General features: G+C 41.9%; 1 protein-coding gene across 2 annotated transcripts in view; it reads right to left on the bottom strand.

Annotated features, from left to right (window-relative positions):
* Window positions 1-23,350, bottom strand: part of SMG6 (SMG6 nonsense mediated mRNA decay factor) — a 251,682-nt gene that overhangs the window by 221,972 nt on the left and 6,360 nt on the right. For both annotated transcript variants that reach the window (XM_044248158.1, XM_044248157.1), the window contains exons 5-8: window positions 20,987-21,093; window positions 20,653-20,731; window positions 11,973-12,083; window positions 11,390-11,602 (exon numbers count right to left, since the gene is read on the bottom strand). In XM_044248158.1, coding sequence (XP_044104093.1) covers window positions 11,390-11,602; window positions 11,973-12,083; window positions 20,653-20,731; window positions 20,987-21,093 — 510 coding nt within the window. The remainder of the gene's footprint in view (window positions 1-11,389; window positions 11,603-11,972; window positions 12,084-20,652; window positions 20,732-20,986; window positions 21,094-23,350) is intronic.

Genomic DNA, 23,350 nt, shown 5'->3' with positions numbered 1-23,350 from the left:
AACTCTTCATGTCAAACAAAACAGGTCTTCATTTAAACAGTGGGCTCCCAGTATGTAAATTTATCAAGCATCATTGTTCACTTTGGTTAGAAACAGGAAAAAAGGCAAAAAATAAACTTAACACCTTAAGAGATTATAACAAAAACATAAGTATGTACATAACAACTACTACCACCAATACATGAGAAATTACAATATGCCACTCATCGTTCTTCACGTGCGTTACTTCATTTAGTCTATCAGTATTGCCATCTGACAGATGAAGAAACTGAAGTACATGCTTGAAGCCTCCCTGCTGATAACTGATAAAACTAAAACTTGAACTTAGAACTTCCCAAAGACTAAGCTGTTAAACTCTGCAGTATCCTCCCTCTGATATAGCAAATGCTGGACAAAATTAATAAAATCTATCAAGCTGCCAGACTCTTTAAGAGAGATACAACACGGGGCGCCTGGGTGGCTCAGTGGGTTGAGCCGCTGCCTTCGGCTCAGGTCATGATCTCAAAGTCCTAGGATCGAGTCCCGCATCGGGCTCTCTGCTCAGCAGGGAGCCTGCTTCCTCCTCTCTCTCTGCCTGCCTCTCTGCCTACTTGTGACCTCTCTCTGTCAAAATAAAATAAAATCTTAAAAAAAAAAAAAAAGAAAAAGAGAGATACAACACACCTGCAGGCAAGCACTCATGGAAAGATCTCCCAAATCCAACAGTAAAATGAGGGGTGAAAGAAACAAAAATGAGTAACTGTGTATGATACTAAGCATAAAAGATCAGAGAGAACCATACACCCATACCCACCCACACATACACACACACACAATCTTTTACCTATTCAAAAATAATTCTTTAAATAAAATATTGAAAAAGGCAATCACTCCTCTGCTAGATCTCTCAATCTCTATTCCTACCAACCTAGAAGTCAACCCCAAAAATGCCGCCTAGACACTTTTCCAACTAGAACCCAGTTTTTTAAACAAAGTCATAAAGCTTCCACGCTCAGGGGGCCTCAAATTAATCCCTCATGCCCCAATTTATCACTAGTTCTAGATGCTTCCCCACAAAATGGACCCTTTCGGACTAATCTTTCAAAACAATAATCAGTCCTATTAGATGTCTAATCTTTCTTGAAGTTCTTCTTCCTTGTTCGTGTGGCTTAAGAAGTTTCTCTTTGGGGCGTCTGGGTGGCTCAGAGGGTTAAAGCCTCTGCCTTCAGCTCAGGTCATGATCTCAGGGTCCTGGGATCAAGCTGTGCATTGGGCTCTCTGCTCAGCAGGGAGCCTGCTTCCCTTCCTCTCTCTCCGCCTGCCTCTCTGCCTACTTGTGATCTCTGTCAAATAAATAAATAAAACCTTAAAAAAAAAATAAAAGAAGTTTCTCTTTACACAGGAGAGGAAAGACATTACAGCATCATTCTGTGTACTCGGATAAACAGAAAGATATGGTACCTATGTTGACTTTAGAAATTAGAGTACTACTTTTCCAGCCAAGTTCTGAGTTGATAATTATGCATGGATATTTTTCTTCTGATTCCCCAGGTCAATGGGCATTAGACATTTCCAATACTAAGTGCTGTGACTTATATAAACACGCAGGAAAAACATACCCTAAGATGTCAATAGTAGTTATTGACAGATGGTAAAAACACATTGTTTATCTGCATTTTCATACTTTTTAAGGATGTGTTGGCTTTGTAAATTTTTTAAAAAAGATTTATTTATGGGGCGCCTGGGTGTCTCAGTGGGTTAAGCCTCTGCCTTCAACTCAGGTCATGATCTCAGGGTCCTGGGATTGAGCCCCACATCGGGCTCTCTGATCAGCAGGGAGCCTACTTCCCCCTCTCTCTCTGCCTGCCTTTCTGCCTATTTGTGATCTCTCTGTGCCAAATAAATAAAGTCTAAAAAAAAAAAGATTTATTTACTTTTGTGGGGTCAGGGACCAGAAGGAGAAGGAGGGAAAATCCCGACCAGACCCTATGCTGAGCACAGAGCCCCACACGGGGCTCGATCTCACAACCCTAAGATCAGGACCTGGACTGAAACCAAGAGTCGGAACCTTAACCCCACCTAGGCACCCCAGCTTTGTAAATTTTTAAAGGCAATAAAAATATCAAAATGAAAAGAAAAGGGACGCCTGGGTGGCTCAGTTGGTTAAGCAGCTGCCTTCGGCTCAGGTCATGATCCCAGCGTCCTGGGATCGAGTTCCACATCGGGCTCCTTGCTCGGCAGGGAGCCTGCTTCTCCCTCTGCCTCTGTCTGCCTGTGCTTGCTCTCTCTCCCTCTCTCTGACAAATAAATAAATAAAATCTTTAAAAAAAAAAAAAAGAAAAGATTTGCCCTATTTAATTGAACCCACTGGCAAATTCCTCCAACAACGGGACGCCTGGGTGGTTCAGTTGGTTAAGCAGCTGCCTTCGGCTCAGGTCATGATCCCAGCGTCCTGGGATTGAGTCCCACATCGGGCTCCTTGCTCCGCAGGGAGCCTGCTTCTCCCTCTGCCTCTGCCTGCCGCTTTGCCTGCCTGTGCGCGCTCTCTCTCTCTCTGACAAATAAATAAAATCTTAAAAAAAAAAAAATTCCTCCAACAACAAAGACACAAAGAAACACTAGTATCTTCTGCATATATAAGTTTGGAATGCCTAAAGCACCATCTAAAAGAATAGCCCTCAAATTTTAATCAACAAATTGTGGGGCAAAAAATTCAGCAATTTCCACCCTACCTAATTTAATGAATGAAACGGTACTGCTTTTGTTGAATTAACAATGCAGACACGAGAAGTAAACAATGAGAAAATCCAGAAACAACTGCTTCCAGAATCCCGAAGTACATTATTTGGGCCCAGCCCACTGACCACTACCCATACACACCACAGCACCAAACTAGAAAGTTTCCTGCAGAAGGCTCAGTCTCTCTCCCACTCCAACTTTCTCATAGGATCCCCCAAATTATCATAGATTTAAACACCCTGCAACCTCTCTGCTGTGTCACACCTCCTCTGTCTTTTGCCCATGCTGTTCCTTCTACTTGGAACACTCTCTTCTCACTTGGCCTAGTTAACTTTCAGGAAGCCTTCCAAAGTCATTCTCCTTTTCCTCACTACAACCCATACTTCCACCAGGACTAAACTAAATGTTCTTCTCTGTGCTTCCATGGTACTCAATGCATACCACCCTCACGCCACTTACCACAATATATTTGGTCATTATTTGTGGATTTTGTATTTGTGAATTCAGCTACTTGCTAAAACTCATTAATAACACCAAAATCAAGGGCACCTGGGTGGCTCAGTTGTTAAGCGTCTGCCTTCGGCTCAGGTCATGATCCCAAGGTCCTGGGATCAAGCCCCACATTGGGCTCCCTGCTTGGCGGGAAGCCTGCTTTCCCCTCTCCTGCTCCTCTCTCACTGTGTCTCTGTCAAATAAATAAAAAAAATCTTTAAAAAAAAAAAAGGAGGGGGGCGCCTGGGTGGCTCAGTGGGTTGAGCCGCTGCCTTTGGCTCAGGTCATGATCTCAGGGTCCTGGGATCGAGCCCTGCATCGGGCTCTCTGCTCAGCGGGGAGCCCGCTTCCTCCTCTCTCTCTGCCTGCCTCTCTGCCTGCTTGTGATCTCTGTCAAATAAATAAATAAAATCTTTTAAAAAAAAAACCAACCACCAAAATCAATACCCATGGTGCTTTTGCAGTCATTCATGGACATACCCAAAATGGCAGAAAATTCAAGTTGCCTGATACACATGTTCCCAGCTGAGGTTCAGCAAGATGACTCTCTGACTTCTGTTCCAAGTTCTCGTACTTGAAGCAAGTGCCCTTTTCATGGTCTATTTAGAGCCATGTTTTTCAAGCTTTTTGTTCATGATTTCACTGTTTAAAATGGCCTCCAAGGCTGTGATGTGCCTTACAGAGAAAATGTGTGTCTGTTGAGGCACAAGTTATCGTGGTGTCAGTCATGAGTTCAATATTAATCAATAATATATATTAAATAAAGTGACTATAAACAGAAACCTACATAAAACAAGGTTATGGGGCACCTCGGTGGCTAAGTCGGTTGAGCATCCAATTCTTGATTTTGGCTCAGGTCATGATTTCAGGGTTGTGAGATCAAGCCTTGCTTTGAGCTCCACGATGAGCATAGAACCTGCTTAGAATTTTCTGTGCCTCAGCCCTTGCCTCTTCTCCCCACTCTCTCTCTCTAAAAACCAACCAAACAAACGAAAAAGGTATGTACTGATTACTTGGTGAAATTCTTGTAACCAGAGGCTCACAGAAATCTAAGCCTATATTTCCCTTAGAAGCAATGGCTCAGGGGCGCCTGGGTGACTCAGTTCTGTTAAACATCTGCCTTCGACTCAAGTCTTGATCCCAAGGTTCTGGGATCGAGCCCTGCATTGGGCTCCTTGCTCGGCAGGAAGCCTGCTTCTCCCTCTGCCTCTGCCTGCTGCTCTGCCTACTTACGCCCCCTCTCTCTCCCTGTTAAATAAATAAATAATCTTAAAAAAAAAAAAAAAAAGGAAGAAGCAATGGTTCAGGATTCACTAATTCAGTGTCTTGTGGTGACTTTCTAGGATATAACTACCACAAAAGACAATAACCAACTGTATACCCAAACATTCTGTTTTTGCGGCCATTACTTCTACCAGATCAGAGTTTGGCAAACCAGGCCCACAGGCCAGAGGCAGGCTGCCTGCCACCAGTCTTTATAAATAAAGTTTTACTGGAACCCAGCCATGCTCATTCATTTATGCACTGTCCACGGCTATTTTAGCACCCCAAAAGCTGGGCAAGTAGCTGTAATAGAGACCATATGGCCTGCAAAGCCTCAGATATTGACTACCTGGCCTTTTTCAGAAAAAGCTTCCTGACCCATGCACTAGACTCTAAACTCTTTGAGGTAATAATAATGTCCTATTCATCTTTATAAACCTAGCACAAAGCTGGCACAAAAGGACAGATTAGACTTTAGTCTGGTTAAGCACGGGACCCAGAAGCAACCCTCTACTCTAAAAACTCAAGATAAGGGGGCGCCTGGGTGGCTCAGTGGGTTAAGCCGCTGCCTTCGGCTCAGGTCATGATCTCAGGGTCCTGGGATCGAGTCCCATATCGGGCTCTCTGCTCAGCAGGGAGCCTGCTTCCCTCTCTCTCTCTCTGCCTGCCTCGCTGCCTACTTGTGATATCTTTCTCTCTCTCTCTGTCAAATAAATAAATCTTTAAAAAAAAAAATAAAAATAAAAACTCAAGATAAGGGTGCCTGGGTGGCTAAGTGAGTTAAAAGCCTCTGCCTTCTAGAAGCTCACGTCATGATCCCAGAGTCCTCAGATTGAATCCCGAGTCAGGCTCTCTGCTTGTCAGGGAGTCTGCTTCCTCCTCTCTCTCTCTCTGCCTGCCTCTCTGCCTACTTGTGATCTGTCTTCCCATAAATAAGTAAGTAAATAAAGCCTTAAAAAATAATAAAAATAAAAACTCAAGGGGCGCCTTGGTGGCTCAGTGGGTTAAGGCCTGTGCCTTCCGCTCGGGTCATGATCCCAGGGTCCTGGGATTGAGCCATGCATCGGGCTCCCTGCTCAGCAGGGAGCCTGCTTCCTCCTCTCTCTCTCTCTCTCTCTCTCTCTGCCTGCCTCTCTGCCTTGTGATCTCTGTCTGTCAAATAAATAAATAAAATATTTTAAAAAAAAAAAAAAAAGGGCACCTGGGTGGCTCAGTGGGTTAAGCCGCTGCCTTTGGCTCAGGTCATGATCTCAGGGTCCTGGGATCGAGTCCCGCATCGAGCTCTCTGCTCAGCAGGGAGCCTGCTTCCCTCTCTCTCTCTCTCTGCCTGCCTCTCCATCTACTTGTGATTTCTCTCTGTCAAATAAATAAATAAAATCTTAAAATAAATAAATAAATAAATAAATAAATAACTCAAGATAAACTGCAGTAAATTCTGGGTATAAACAAGTCCTGAAATTTAAAAAAATACGATCAAAAGAAAGAAAATTGGGATGCCTGGGTGGCTCAGTGGGTTGAGCCTCTGCCTTCGGCCCATGATCTCAGGGTCCTGGGATCGAGCCCCGCATCGGGCTCTCTGCTCAGTGGGGAGCTTCCTTACCCACCACCCCTGCCTGCTGCTATGCCTACTTGTGATCTCTCTCTCTCTGTCAAATAAATAAGTAAAACCTAAAAAAAAAAAAGAGAGAGAGAGAGAAAGAAAGAAAAAGAAAAAGAAAATAAATATTGTTATGGTTTAAAAACCACTGGGTGGGTGCAATAAGAGAGATTCAAATAAGGAAAGGCTGAACAATAGGTTATTAGGACCTACTGAGGTATGGTCCAGTCTGAACGCCAAAACACATTGAGAAGGGTGAGGGAGAAGAAAGATTTGTCAAGAGGTTGGCCAAACACACAATGACATTTCATTACCTAAAGACATTTTCCACACATAGCACCAAGCAATAACTACAGTCAGTTTGGGAGAATGCTGGGAAATGGTAAATGAAATCATGCCAACACATGAGAACTCACTAAGGTTTCAGAGACAAACATCTATCAATGGCTTCTATTCTCATGTGTACATTCTTCCCCAGTAGACAGATTCGAGTTACATTCTTTTCAAGATATGAACAGAGAGCAGTTTCATCAGAGACCCTGGCCTCTCAGTGTGAAAACTGCTTCTGATGCTATAATCTCCTTAATTAACTCACTACCTGCAAAAACTCATTTACTAAGCAGCAACCCTTTTCTGATCTCCAATGGGAGCTGCGGTATAGCAGAAGGCACATCCACTAAATAAAGAATGTTTGCAACCTGGTGACATTGAATTTGAGTAGCCTAGCTGTCAGGGGTAGAGTTTAAATATGAATCTCAATTAGTTTAAAAGGATGCCACTTACAGTTGAGGTTGGCAGTCCCTCCCCAGTTAGCGTGTTCAACCCAAACCACATCTCAAGGCTGAAAACCAACAACCCACAAGCTAACCTCCTGTAGCCATTCAGAGAGAGATCCAAAGCCTGTGCCTGGTAGAGAGAAAACAAACTAGTTGGGACTCTACTATCATTAATAACAACCACTGAAGCCAAACTTTCTGCTTCTTATTTATGGATGTGAATTTTAGTAGTTTGTGCTAGAAACTCTCTAGGAATTGCTTTTAGGAATTGCTAAGGAAGCAATTCCTAGTAAGGCTAATCACCCAAAAAAGACAACTAAAATGAACATTTTATGAAAATGAAAATACATAAATTACAAAGATAAGGTAAACAAATGACCTATACCTGTATAACAAAATATCATTCAGTCATACTAAAGAACATACCAAAAAAAGATATTCTTAGGTAGAAATACAGTCAGTTCTGCTATAATCCTTGTTTTGAAAATATCCATTTGTTCCACCGTGATAAATACATGGGGAACAATTTGAGCATAGCACAAATTTTGCATCTCCTTATGCTTGATTTTGTTCATGAGAAACACTGAGTGAGCACAGAAAATTGCACTCAGCTGATCCGAACTATAGAGAAATAGAAAATATACACACTCTCCAGATATCTACCAGCTACCACAGTTCACCACGTGAACTCGTTCTAGGCCACGCCAATCCACATCTGGTCTTACATCCAATTTCAAATAACTCTCCTTCCACCACTTCACAATAACACTAAAGCTGCAATCCTTTTGAAGTCCGCTTCTAGACTTCTTTTCTTTTCCAAAACAGTATTTATACATTTCTTAACCAATGGACATGTATAAAATTGCTTAACTGTCTAATTAGGTTCATATCTTTTTTCTTTTTTTTAATAAGTCACTGAGGATGTTTTTCAGTGTCGTGCCCCCAACCACATCTTGTCCATGAGCTCTGTGGCTTTTCTTCTGTGCGATTTTACACAGCACAGTGATTTTTAGGACTGTGTGTGTTATAACATTATAACAGGACTGTATGTCCAATTCATAAGTTAAAAAAGCAAACTACAGGGGCGCCTGGGTGGCTCAGTGGGTTAAAGCCTCTGCCTTCTGCTCAGGTCATGATTCCAGGGTCATCCCAGAGTCCTGGGAGCCCGCATCGGGCTCTCTGCTCAGCAGGGAGCCTGCTTCCTCCTCTCTCTGCTGCCTCTCTGCTAACTTGTGATCTCTGTCTGTCAAATAAATAAAATCTTGAAAAAAAAAAAAAGCAAACTACAGGGGCACCTGGGGCGATGATGATCAGGCTGAAAATATAAAAACAGCTTCACAAATAGTTTAAAAAGAAACGACCATTTTAGGGGCGCCTGGGTGGCTCAGTGGGTTGAGCCGCTGCCTTGGGCTCGGGTCGTGATCTCGGGATCCTGGGATCGAGTCGTGCATCGGGCTCTCTGCTCGGCGGGGAGCCTGCTTCCTCCTCTCTCTCTGCCTGCCTCTCTGCCTACTTGTGATCTCTCTCTGTCGAATAAATGAATAAAATCTTAAAAAAAAAGAAACGACCATTTTACTCTGTATGTCTTTAATTATTTGAAATTTCTACAAAAAATACATCCATATATTATTAATATGATTGAAAATAAAATAATTAGTAAAAATTGACAGATCTAATGCCAGCCCGTGTGCTGAAAATGCCTTCTCTGAGATGCAAACAAGAATAAAAACACAGACTTAGGGATGCCTGAGTGTCTTAGTTGATTAAGCATCTGCCTTCGGCTCAGGTCATGATCCCAGGGTCCTGGGATGCAGCCCTGCATTGCGCTCCCTGCTCAGCGAGGAGCCTACTTCTCCCTCTGCCCTTCTGCTCCCCTACCCTACTTGTGCTCACTCACTCTCTCCCTCCCTAATAAATAAAATCTTTAAAGAAAAAAAAATAAAAACACAGACTCAGGGACGCCTGGGTGGCGCAGTTGGTTAAACGACTGCCTCTGGCTCAGGGCGTGATCCTGGAGTCCCGGGATCGAGTCCCACATCAGGCTCCCAGCTCCATGGGGAGTCTGCTTCTCCCTCTGACCTTCTCCTCGCTCATGCTCTCTCTCACTGTCTCTCTCTCTCAAATAAATAAAATAAAATCTTAAAAAAAAAAAAAAAAAAAAAAAAACAGACTCATAAACACATTCCTTAAAAATCAATGAAATACCTAATGGAAAAGAGAAATCTATGGGATATTAGTTATAACCTTAACTCTTACGAGGAATACTCCCCAACCTTGAGGGAAAGGTCAAAGAAAGCCACAAAATGCTTTCTCAAATTGTTACTTGCATTTTATTTATTTACTTAAAAGATTTATTTAGGGGCGCCTGGGTGGCTCAGTGGGTTAAGCCGCTGCCTTCGGCTCAGGTCATGATCTCAGGGTCCTGGGATCGAGTCCCGCATCGGGCTCTCTGCTCAGCAGGGAGCCTGCTTCCTCCTCTTTCTCTGCCTGCCTTTCTGCCTACTTGTGATCTTTCTCTCTGTCAAACAAATAAATAAAATCTTTAAAAAAAAAAAAAAGATTTTTTTATTTGAGAGAGAAAGATGTTAGAGCACAGAGGAAGCAGCAGAGGGAAAGAATCAGACTCCCCGCTGATCATGAAGCCTGGTATGGGCCCTGAGATCATGACCTGAGCCAAAACCAAGAGTCCATGCTCAACAGACTGAGACACCCAGGCAACCCTGTTGCTTTCATTTTAGAGACAGACAGTGGAGCTAACACAATAGAACAATTTCTCTCTTACTCAAACAGGCTTCCCATTTGGGGCTGCAATATCCAAACTAGAAGAGGACAGCAGTGAGAAAGTCTACCAGAGCTGCAACTCTTCTGAAGCAGCCCACGCAAACCGTGGCACATGGCAAACTGGAAGTTTCATTTGTAAGTAATGACTACTTTCCAAGTCATGCAGAAAACAGCTAAAGACTAAGAAGGCTAAAGGAAAAGAAGTGGAAGTTTTATTTTTTTAAAGATTTTATTTATTTATTTTAGAGAGAGGGTCAGGAGAGAAGAGCACAGGAAGAGGGACAAGCAGACTCTGTGGTGAGCCAGAGCCTGATGCAGGGCTTGATCCCACAACCCAAGATCATGACCTGAGCCAAAACCAAGAGTTGGGCAATCAACCGAATGAGCCACCTAGGTACCCCAGAGAAATGGCAATTTTAAGGTAAACCCCAAAGAAGTATTCCTAACCCACCAACCTTTGATTCATTCTTGGTTGCAGACAATCATGTCTCCAACTTCAAAAAGAAAAAAAAAAAAAAATCAAAAAGGCCCTCCCTCATCTTCCTCCCACAACACTCAAAAACTGTCCTGACCCACTAATACCTATTCCTCCTTTCCCTCAAATATAAGAAAGAGGGATCTCTCCCCCTCATTCAGGCTAATTCCTGCACTTATGCTCCAGATTTCTCTCCCTTCCAACCCTCTGCAAGGACCTCTCCCTGCCATCAATCTCCTTTCTCTCTTAGATTGTCAATTTACTTATTGTTTTTTTCTCAAGTGACTGAAACAACTCTCATGACTTCAATTCCATCTATAAGAGGCTGCTTCAAAAACCTTCATCTCTAACCCAGGATGCTCTCCCCAGCTTTAGATATGATAGCCTTTAAATCTCTCCTCAACGTCCTATAGAAATTTCAAAATGTCTAAAACTAAACTCTTTTCTCCTAAAACCAATTCTACCTCTATTCCCTATCTCAAGGAATAGACCTGCCTTCACCCAGTTTCCAACCCAGAAATACCTAAGTAGAAGTAGATGTTACTTCTGACTTCCTCTCGTCCTTCAGCTCCCCCTGTCCAATCAAGTCCTTTGGATTCTACCTCATTAATATGCCTCATATTTGTTCCCTTCTCCTCATCTCCAGACCCATTTCCTGGCTCAGGTCCTCTCCACATCATACTCGGATTATTGCAGCACCCCTCCTTCTCTTGTTATTTCTAGTCTTACCCTTCTCCAAATTTTTCACAAAGCAGCCAGAGTTATATTCTAAAATGTGTTATCTGACAAGTTACTTCCTTATTTAAAGCATTCAATAGTTTCCTACTACCTTCAGGATAAAGGTCAAATTATTTATTACATAACCCTTCAAGATGTGGTCCCACCTTGTCCCACCATCCACTCCACTAAGAATTTTATTCTCAAGGCACAATGCAGTTTTCCTACTATGCTCTCTCCGACTAGCTTCACAGAATCCCAACAGAATCTTTAAGTATCATACTGGTGACTCCAAATACAAAGCAGCAAAAAATTCTCCTCCTATACTAAGTAGATCTTCCTTCAGAAAAACGAGTTTTACTAAATTCAGTAGTGCCACATAGTGGTGAGAGAGGAAAGCACATAATAAAGATGAAGTGTATGTAGCTAGAGAGAGGATGGCAGAAAGCCTGACGTGATTTACCTTTCCTGGGATTCATGGGAAATGTCTGTGCAGTGCCTCCCAATTGCATGAACTGGGGCATCCACGTTTACTTAGTCTTGCTCATTATATCACTCTCAGGAACTTACATCACTTGGGCTCAGGCTTCCCAGCCCATTCTCCTGCTCAGAATCCTTCCCAGATTCAGTGCCCTGGGAGGACCGGGGATGTGATGGATGGATCCAGATCTCTAAGCGAGTGGTGTCATCTCCAACATGCCGGAAAGTAGACTTCTTTCCTTTCCGCCACTGGTCAGGGCTCAGTTCCAATTCCTCGTGTTGCTTTTTTTCCATCTGTTCTGCCTGTACGATATACAAATACATAAGCCCAGACTCTCCTGGGATTCAGCTAATAAAAAGAGGCACTCACCTCATCTGAGTTTGTTGCCCAGGGGCTATAAAAAGTAAAGACTTTGCTATGGTCCCTAAGTAGCCAAGTATTATCTGCTTTGTCTCAAAGACATTATTAATTCCATAATCTAGATGCACAACCAAGGGCCCTGGAGAACTCTCCTGAAGATGAGTTTGGTTCTGCATAGGGGCTGACTGACTCCATCAGCACAGCCCAATGGGACCCCCTGAGGACATTATAAGGCATTCCCCGAGGACACAGAAGCACTAAGAGAAACATGTTCTTTTAGGAAGGAATGAGTCTGCCTGCATCCCCACTCACCTTTCGTTTGGTCTCCTCAAACAAGCTCATGAGACTCTCCTTGGCAGTCAGGATAGGGTTGCTGGCAGCTAAACTGCGCATGTAGTAATAGACAGCATCAAGCTTCCTCCTCTGCAAAAAGAGGCCAAAGACATCAAGTCAACCAATCCTTTTCCTGACTCCAGCCTATGTCAGCTGACCTAGAACACCTTACTATCTCTCCCAGGCTGTAAGGAATTCCAATAAGAACATCAGAATGCTATCCATGGGAGGAACCACGGAGATTACGTCAGGAATCTCTCCTGGCACAGGACTCTGTCTTACATGCAGAGGTACTCTAAGAGCCAAGCACTCGCAAGAGGGAAAAAGAATAAAGAGCCTCATCAAATATAAAATCCATTAACATTTTGTTTTTAAAGAAAGAAAATGTTCAACTCACTAGTTGTTAGCTAAAAACATTATAATGACAATGGCAACATCACTGATTTAAGCATAGTGAGACAAGTGACTATCACTTCATAGATTTTACCTCTAAACCTAAGAACATCGCCCCATAGGCATTATTAGTCCCATTTTAAAGATGAGGAAATAGGTGCCCAGGCAGATTGTTGTCCAACAACATAACTTGTCCAACAAGGCCTCCAAGCCAAATCCTGGGTATGCCAGTATATGAACCTATGTCTGTCTGGCTCCTGAGTTCAAGTTTGTACTATACCACACTGACTCTGCAGAGAAAGGGAAATATAAAACTATTATCCAATGAATTCAGCAAATAAGTATTTCAAGTCTGTTTTACAACCAATTAATAAGGAAAAGAAGTAAAAAAAAGGGAGAAGTTCAGAAAGGAGGGGAAAAACACTGAAACAAAGGGGGAAAGAATGTCGAAAAGACATTTTCTCCAACTTCATATACATTTTTCCCTTTTTTTCTCTCTCAAAATGCATTTAGAACACTAACTTCTTTCTCACCCCAGTAACTCATTCTTCAAAACTTGCGTCTTAAAAAAAAACAACAAAAAAAAACCTTGCGGGGCGCCTGGGTGGCTCAGTGGGTTAAAGCCTCTGCTTTCAGCTCAGGTCATGATCTCAGGGTCCTGGGATCGAGACCCACATCGGGTTCTCCACTCAGCTGGGAGCCTGATTCCCCCCCCCTCTCTGCCTGCCTTTCTGCCTACTTGTGATCTGTCTGCCAAATAAGTAAATAAAATATTTTAAAAATAAATAAAATTTTTAAAAAACCTTCACATCTTCTATTCAGCTAGCATGGTTAAAGGTACCACATTCTAAGGTCAACTGCCTGAGTTCAAATTAGGTCCTGCCACTTATTAGGTAGATATTTATCCGAAGATATTTATACACCTATGGCTCCTAAAATGAGTAAGATTCATACTTACTGTATGACTGATATACTGTTACAATCAGTTAAATGGGGGCTATATTTTTGTTTCTTATTTTTTAAGGTTTTATTTTTAAGTAATCTCTACTACACCCAACATGCGGCTCAAACTCACAACCCCAAGATTAACAGTCACATGCTCTACTAACTGAGCCAGACAGGCAACCCTAATGGGGACTATTTTTAATATTATCCCAATCTATACTGATTGCAGCCTATACCACTCACTTGATTTTAGATTGTGTTTTATCCATTCTACAAGGATTTTTTCATATTCTAACATTTCTGAAATCAAAACAGAACTTACAATCAAAATCTACCATTATGTCTATTTATAATTCACATATTCTTTTTTAGTGGTCCAGAAAATAATGGCACATCTAATCAATTACATCACTTCTCATGAAGTCTAATTTGTATCACTGTCTACACACCTTGTGTTCTCAACACATTTTTCAGAACAGAAACCATATCACACATTCATCAATCATAGCACCTAGCAAAGCACCATGCACAGTTTCTCACCAAATTCTTGAAATTCACTGAATGACTGATTAGTGGAGACAGAAAACTGAGATAGTGATGTTAAAAGACAACTAGGATAAAAGGGAAAGAGAAAAAGAGGGACAGAGGAGGGGCGCCTGGGTGGCTCAGTGGGTTGGGCTGCTGCCTTCGGCTCAGGTCATGATCTCAGGGTCCTGGGATCGAGTCCCGCATCGGGCTCTCTGCTCAGCGGGGAGCCTGCTTCCCTCTCTCTCTCTGCCTGCCTCTCCATCTACATGTGATTTCTCTCTGTCAAATAAATAAATAAAATCTTAAAAAAAAAAAAAAAGAGGGACAGAGGAAAAGAGCTTGAAAGGACCACTAATTTAGGTCAAGAGGTCTGTGAAAGAAAAATATACCAGTTTAATCAGAATGGCAAAAAGCCACTGAAGGAATCAATGAAGTTGTAAGACATTATGATCAATGCTCAAAAATCAGTTATATTTCTATATATTAGTAATAAACAATCTTTAAAAGAAATTAAGAAAATAATTCTATTTACAATAGCCTTAAAAAGAATAACATACTTAGGAATAAGTTTAACCAAGGAAGTGTAAAACACTGAAAATTATAAAGCCCGTTTGGAAGAAATTAAAGAAGACCAAAATAAGTCAAAAACATTTGTGTAAATACTCCCCACAGCAACTACACAGTCAATGTAATTCCTATGAAAATCCCAATGACTCTTTTTGCAGAAATGAAAAAGCTGATCTTAAAATCCATACAGAATTACAAGAAACCCCAAAGAGCCAAACTCATCTTGAAAAAGAAGAACAAAGATGGAAAACTCATATATCCTGACTTCAAAATTTACCACAAAGCTATAGTAATTAAAACAATGTGGTGCTGGGATAAGGATAGACACACAGATCCATGCAAAAGAACTGAGAGTTCAGAAACAGACCCAGGCACCAACTGATTTTCAACAAGGATCCCAAGACTATTCAATGGGGAAAGAACAACCTCTTCAACAAATGGCACTAGAAGAACTGAATATCCACATGCAAAAGTTGGACCCTTATTTTACACCATATGCAAAAATAAATGAAAAATGAATCAAAGAACTAAATATAAAAACTATAAAAACTCTTAGAAGAGCGGCACCTGGGTAGCTAAGTCACTTAAATGTCCAATTCTTGGTTTCTGCTCAGGTCATGATCTCATGGGTCATGAGATCGAGCCCTGCATCAGGCTCTGCGCTCAGCGGGGAGTTGTCTTGAAGATTCACTTCCTCTTGAGGCACCTGGGTGGCTTAGTCAATTAGGCGGGTGCCTTTAGCTCAGGTCATGATCCCAGGGTCCTGGGATCAAGCCCTGCATTGGGCTCTCTGCTCGGTGGAGAGTCTGCTTCTCCTTCTCCCTCTGCCTGCCACACTGCCTACTTGTGCTCTCTATCTCTCTGTCAAATAAATAAATATTTTTAAAGATTTTTTTTTAAGATTTTATTTATTTACTTGACAGATAGAGATCACAAGTAAGCAGAGAGGCAGGCAGAGAGAGAGAGAGGAGGAAGCAGGCTCCCTGCTGAGCAGAGAGCCCGACGTGGGGCTCAATCCCAGGACCCTGAGATCATGACCTGAGCCGAAGCCAGAGGCTTTAACCCACTGAGCCACCCAGGTGCCCCTATTCTAAAGTTTATATGGAAAGGCGAAAGATCCAGAATAGCTTACACAATACTGACAAAGAAGAACATGGTCAGAAGACCGAACTATCCAACTTCATGACTTATCATAAAGCTACTGTAAACAAGAAAATGTGGTACTGACAAAGAGACAAACAGATCAGTGGAATGGAATAGAGAGCCCAGAAATATACCCACACAAATACAGCTAGCTGATCTTTGACAAAGGAGGAAAGGCAATTCAATGGAGAAAGGATAATCTTTTCAACAAATGGTGTTGAAACAACTGGACATTCACGTGCAAAACAAGGAATCAATGCCACAGACCTCACATCTTTCACAACAATTAACTCAAAATGGATCACATACCTAAATGTAAAATGTAAAACTATACAACTCCTAGAAGGTAACACAGGAGAAAATCTAGAAAACTGTGGGTTTGGTGAGGAGTTCTTAGATATCACACTAAAAGCAAAATCCACAAAGGAAAAAGTTGGTAAGTTGGATTTCATTAAAACTAAAAACTTCTGTTCTGTGCTAAATAAATGAAAAGATAAGCCACATACAGAGAAAATATTCACAAAATACATATCTAATAAAGGACTGATATTTAAAATATACTCTTAAAACTCAACAATAAAAAAACAACACAATACAATTTAAAAATGGACAAAAGATCAAAACAGACACCTCACCAAAGAAGATAAACAAATGGCAAAAAAGGATATGAAAGGATACTCCAGGTCATACCTCATTAGGGAAATGCAAGTTAAAATGAGATAAGACTACACATCTATTACAAAATAACCAAAATCCAGACTACTGACAACTCTAAATGCTGATGAGGATGCAGAGCAACAGGAACTCTCATCCACAGCCTGTGGGAATGCAAAATGGCACAGGCACTTCTGAAGACAGTTTGGCAATTTCTTTCCTTTTTTTTTTTAATAAAGATTTTATTTATTCATATGACAGAAAGAGATCAGAAGTAGGCATAGAGGCAGGCAGAGAGAGAGAGGGAGAAGCAGGCTCCCTGCCGAGACCGGTGCGGGGCTCAGTCCTAGGACCCTGAGATCATGACCCGAGAGGAAGGCAGAGGCCTAACCCACTGTGCCACCCGGCGCCCCTGGACATTTCTTTCAAAACTACATACACTCTTACCATACAACCTGGCAATTACACTCCTTGGTATTTATCTAAATAAGATGAAAACTTATGTCCAAAGACCTGCATGCAAACGTTTACAGCATTTGTATTCATAACTGCCAAAACTTGTAAACAACCCAGATGTCCTTCAATAGGAAAATGGATAAACAAACTGCAGTACATCCATACAATGAAATATTACTCAACAATAAAAAGAAAAGAGCTGGGCGCCTGGGTGGCTCAGTGGGTTAAGCCGCTGCCTTCGGCTCAGGTCATGATCTCGGGGTCCCGGGATCGAGTCCCGCATCGTGCTCTCTGCTCAGCAGGGAGCCTGCTTCCTCCTCCTTCTCTCTCTACCTGCCTCTCTGCCTACTTGTAATCTCTCTCTGTCAAATAAATAAATAAATAAAATCTTTAAAAAAAAAAAAAAAAAGAAAGAAAAGAGCTGTCAAATCACAAAAATAACCCTAAATGTATATTGCTAAGTGAAACAAGTGAATTTGAAAAGGCTACATACTGTATGGTTCCAAACATGTGACATTCAGGAAAAGGCAAAACTAAAGACAGCAAAAATTAAGATTGCTAGAGGTTCAGAGGAATGAGGAGGGATGGACAGGTTGAACACTGGGTATTTTTAGGACAGTAAAACTACTCTGTATGATACTATAATGATGAATACATGTCATTACAGATTTGTTCAAATCCATAGACTGTAAAATAAAAGTGAACCCTAGTGTAAACTAGGAACTTTAGTTAGTGCTAATGTATTGATACTAGCTCATCAATAATAAACAATGTATGGGGCGCTTGGGTGGCTCAGTCATTAAGTGTCCGCCTTCAGCTCCAGTCATGATCTCAGGGTCCTGGAATCGAGTCCCACATCAGGCTACTCGGTGGGAAGCCTGCTTCTCCTTTCTCCCACTCCCCCAACTTGTGTCCCCTCTCTCGCTGTGTCTCTCTCTGTCAAATAAATAAATAAAATCTTTTTAAAAAAATGCATTATGGGGCACCTGGGTGGCTCAGTGGGTTAAGCCGCTGCCTTTGGCTCAGGTCATGATCTCAGGGTCCTGGGATCGAGTCCTGCATCGGGATCTCTGCTCAGCAGGGAGCCTGCTTCCCTCTCTCTCTCTCTGCCTGCCTCTCCATCTACTTGTGATTTCTCTCTGTCAAATAAATATATAAAATCTTAAAAAAAAAAAATTAAAAAAAAAATGCATTACACTAAAGCAAGATGTTAATGACAGGGAAAATTGATGGGGAGAACAGTTGAGGAAGTACATGGGAAATCTCTGTACTTTCTGCTTAATTTTTCTGCAAACCTGAAACTCATGAAGGAAGGAAGGAAGCAAGCAAGCAAGAAAGGAAGGAAGGAAAGAGAGAGAGCTGGAAGGAGGGGGGATGGGAGGGAAAGAGAAAACACTAAAGGAATAAAAATGCCCCCAAGTGGGGAGGAAAAACCCACAGTGCAGTATCACTTTATACTTACTAGGATGGTCACACTCAAAGAAATGAAAATGTTGGTGAGAACAGGGAGGAACAGGAACCCTTGTACATTGCTGGTGGGAATGTAAAATGGTGCAACCTCTATGAAAAAGTTTGGTGATCCCTTAAAAAGTTAAACATAGTGGGTACCTGGTGGCTCTGTCAGTTAAGCATCCAACTCTTGATTTCAGCTCAGGTCATGATCCCAGGGTCATGAGATCGAGCCCCACATTGGGCTCCATACTCAACAGGGAGTCTGCTTCTCTCCCTCTCTCTCTTTGCTTCTGCTCATCCCCCCACCAGCACGCACACTGTCTCTCTCTAAAATAAATGCATAAGTCTTAAAAAAAAAAAAAAAAAAAAAGCTAAATATGGAATTACCATACAACTCAGCAATTCCACTCATAGATATAGACTCAGGAGAACTGAAGACAGATATTCAAATACCTGTACTTCACAAAGCACTATTCACAATAACTGAAAGGTGAAAACAACCAAAATGTCCAACAACTAATGAATAAATGTATATCCACACAGCGGAATGTGATTTGGCAATAAAAATGAAGTACTGAGACATACAACATCATAAATGAACCTCAAAAACTTTATGCTAGGGCGCCTGGGTGGCTCAGTGGGTTAAGCCGCTGCCTTCGGCTCAGGTCATGATCTCAGGGTCCTGGGATCGAGTTCCGCATCGGGCTCTCTGCTCAGCAGGGAGCCTGCTTCCTCCTCTCTCTCTCTCTGCCTGCCCCTCTGCCTACTTGTGATCTCTCTCTGCCAAATAAATAAATAAAATCTTTAAAAAAAAAAAAAAACTATGCTAAACGCAAGAAGACAAACATAAAAGCTCACATACTGGATGATTCCATTTATATGAAACTTTCAATAGGTATATCCTGAGACAGAAAGTAGACTAGTGGTTGCCAGAGGCTGGGAGGTAGAAGGAATGGAGAGTAAAAGGTATGGGGTTTCCTTCCGGGGTGCTGAAAAAGTCTCGGAATTAGATAACTAGAGTTGATGGTTGCACAATACTGTTAGTTTACTAAAGAGAATAACGAGCGAATGAAGAGGGGCACCTGGGGGTCTCAGTGGGTTAAGTGTCTACCTTTGGCTCAGGTCATGATCTCAGGGTCCTGGGATTCCAGTACCACATCGGGCTCCTTGCTCACTGGGGAGTATGCCTCTCTCTCTACCCCTTCCCACTGTTGGTGATCTCTCTCTCCCTCTTTCTCTCTCTCTCTTTCTCTCTAAAATAAATAAATAAAATCTAAAAAAAGAAGGCGTAAATGAAGATATTCTTGAGATGTAGAAGGAATTGTGTCGGTCAACCACACTGCTAAATCAACAATTTCAATCCATCATGAAGTGTTATGAATTTCTTTAAATCTTTTATTTAAAAGGGAATAAAAATTTTAATTCAGGGCGCCTGGGTGGCTCAGTGGGTTAAAGCCTCTGCCTTCAGCTCAGGTCATGATCTCAGGGTCCTGGGATCGAGTCCCACATTGGGCTCTCTGCTCAGCAGGGAGGCTGCTTCCCCCTCTCTCTGCCTGCCTCTGCGTATTTGTGACCTCTCTCTGTCAAATAAATAAATAAAATCTTTAAAAAAAATTTTAATTCAAACATTGTTTATCTGGGCAATGAAATTTTATAGCACTATGAAAACTCTGCCTGCTAAATGAGCAGATTAGCTGCTTTATACGTCAATCTTTTTTTTTTAATATTTTATTTGTTTATTTGACAGAGATCACAAGTAGGCAGAGAGGCAGGCAGAGAGGGTGGGGGGGGAAGCAGGCTCCCTGCTGAGCAGAGAGCCTAATGTGGGGCTCGATCCCAGGACCCTGGGACCATGACCCAAGCCAAAGGCAGAGCCTTTAACCCACTGAGCCACCCAGGTGCCCCTACTTCAATCTTTAATATCTACCATTGACCTTCCCCCCTTCAATTCAGCTTCCTTATGAGGTGCTGTTATCAGCTCCCAAGGTTCTCTGTTAGAGGCATATTTAGCGGAGTTTGATAATATCTAGGAAGATATTAATTTGGCACTAAGTGCTTCTGCCAAGAAGTCTCCTTAAGTGAAAACTTAAGGGAATAATCTGGGGAAAAGAAGTAAGGATCTCACTGGTTAGGGTCAATTAGGACTTTAAGGAAAAGTGGTTAAGGGAGCCTTATTTTCCTTCTGGAAATGAGTAACCTCATTCAACAGGATAGGGAAGGAAAGCAAGACAAGAATCAGAGCAGAAGCCTTGGTCAAAAACAAAGAGTGGTGTTTGGCTAGAGCATGAGTATTCTTAGAACTTCAGTGCAATGAAACAAGATGAAACACAGGTTCAACCGGAGTAAGGAATCACTGACAACTCACTTCTGAAAGTAACAGGAATGTGAGGATGGCAGGAAAGGGTATTTTTTTAAGTTTAGTTGTTCAGAGAATTCAAGCTCCAGGAGCTGACACTATCAAAGTCCATTCTTTCTAAGACACTGCCTGCAAAATACTTCCCCTGTCCATAGGATTGCTTACCGTATACACTGCCAGCAGAGCCAACTGGTTATAGGGGCGCCCATTCTTGGGAGCAATATGCTGAGCCTTTAGGTACCAACTGGAATAGAAAAACAGTAAAAAATGCTAGCTCCACATCAACGCTTTCCCATTTCATTACCTCATAGCCCTAACTGCTTAAGACATAAGCTGGAGTGTTAGATGTAATGCTGGAGTGGTAAAGCCTGATTACAAAGCCCAATAGGGACACCTGTAGGACCTTCCAGATGAAAGGCGCTCGGTGGCCCATTGCTCTTAATAGGGCTTAGCTTAACGCCACAAGGAAAGAGAAGCAATGAATAAGAGGCAAAAGTACCTGCGTGCTTTCCCGTAGTTTGCTGTGTCATTGGCTTGTTCCCGATACCTAGCGATATCTCCTTGGCAAATCATACATCGCTGGGCACTGATCAAAGCATATTTTACCTTTAGGAAAAATGATCAGTTAGTATTGTACCCAGGAAACTCTAACGTCAACCCCAAAGGACAAGGATACGATCAAAGTGACAGAACAGCATTAATAAGGCACTAGTCAACGGGGCGCCTGCATGGCTCAGTGGGTTAAGCCTCCACCTTCGGTTCAGGTCATGATCTCAGGGTCCTGGGATTGAGCCCTGCATCAGGCTCTCTGCTCAGCGGGGAGCCTGCTTCCCTCTCACTCTCTCTGCCTGCCTCTCTGCCTACTTGTTATCTCTATCTGTCAAATAAATAAATAAATAAAATCTTAAAAAAAAAAAAAAAGGCACTAGTCATCCTCAACAAAGTAAAAAGTTTTCGGTCTAAACTTGCCTAGCGAAAAACAGCCAACGATGTGATGCAAATTTTAATGAGAAAGAAGGCAGAAAAGAGGAGGTCATTCTTATTTCAAGTCCCAGGTAAACAGAAGAAAACATTCTGAAACCTGGAAACCGGGAAACCTAACTCTCTATGTAAGAGTTGTGTGATCTTCTGTGGGTCTTTGGAACTGTTTTTGGGACTCAAGTTTCTTCATCTGAATATAAAAATGCATACTCCATAGGGTAAGTGAAGAGAATAAGTGCTAAATACTTCACAAATTATAAAGTGATATACAAATACTAAAACAACTGTTGATTCTGTTATTTTCCTGCCTCACTATAGTCTCTCTCTCCTCAAACTATTAGTATCACTGCACTGTGTTACTGCACTACATTCACTTTGCAAAACAGTAACAATTACCTAAAACGGTAACACAGTTACCCTTTACCAAACACCTACAAGACTGCCAGTCTCTGAGTAGTTCTCTCTCCCTCTCTATACTTCTGTTTTCTCAATAATGGGCTTGGCATCTGTCCCTCCATGAGAAAACAACAGAGTAGACCCTTAACAATCCCAAGACATGTATCCAAAAAAAAAAAAAAAAAACCTACAGAACATCACCTCATAACGTGCAATTCCACTCCACACAAGAAATTAACACATCACTGAATAAAGAACAAAGCTTCAGGGAGAAGTAGATACTGTCCCTGAGGAAGGCTCATCTACTAGCTAAATAGCCACTGCACATCAACCTCCTAATACATAATAAACATGTGCCTCAGCAAAGTTCTATACTACTACAAGCCATATACCTTCAGAGTCTCGACTATTCCACACATTCTCTGAATGAACACCAAGAACACTTGCAGTTAGCTGATAAAAGAACCAAGAAAACAGATTGTTTCCATCCTACAGCACTCTGCTATCTCAATGGGGGGGGAGTAGGGGAGCCAAATTCCACCAAAGGCTCTCCACTATTCTTCGGATGAAGTCCCAGATGATCTAGCTTCTGGTCACCTCTGCAACACCACTTCCCCCCTCTCTTTCTGCACCTCAGTTAGACTAGACTTTTCTTGGTCTCCCTAACACACCATGCTCTTTCCCACTTCAGGACCTGCACATATACTACTTCCTCTCCATAGAATGTTCTAGCATCTTCCTATACACCTTCACCTGGCTAACAGCTCAGGTCTTCAGCCCCAGCTTAACCATGACTTCCTCAGTCTTCCATGATTCTCTAAACCCCTTTACCTTATACCCCCATCATGACATCCTTTGCAGAAGTCACTGCATCTGCAATTACTAATCCACCATCTGTACTCACCCCTAAGCAAACTCTAAACTCCAAGAGCTGGGGTCATGGCTTTCTTATTTTACAATGAATTATGTGTCCTAGAAAGACACATGGCACGTAGGAGGGTCTTAATAAATACCTGTTGATTAGTAACAGAGTTTGTGCACAGCAACCATCAGGAATAGAAAGTCAAGAGGAAGTCTCTGCTTCATAAATCACATACCTTTCTCTTATGAATCTTTAACCTCTCCCCTTCCCCTGACCCTTTCCTCTCAATGTATAAATATGCTTAAGCCTCTTCCAGGTTAAACACAAACTCCTCTTGACACTATGTCCCTTTTTTTTTTTTTTGACACTATGTACTCTTTTAACTATCTTCCCTCCTTGCCTTCACAACTAAGATTCTTAAAATAATATTCTATATTACTCCCTTCATTGTATGTACTGTCCCACATTTCATTCTCTGCAAACTGTCTTCTATTCTCTCCAACTGAAATTAATTTTGATAAACTCATCCAATCCAATGGACACTTTCAGTAATCTCAGCATTCAAAGATTCTATGGCACCTGACAATTCTACCCACCACTACCTTGAAATTTCATTCCCCCACT

This window comes from Neovison vison, chromosome 5 (genome assembly GCF_020171115.1).
Source record: "Neovison vison isolate M4711 chromosome 5, ASM_NN_V1, whole genome shotgun sequence".
Lineage (NCBI taxonomy): Eukaryota > Metazoa > Chordata > Mammalia > Carnivora > Mustelidae > Neogale > Neogale vison.
This window is presented reverse-complemented; position numbering and strand designations above follow the sequence as displayed.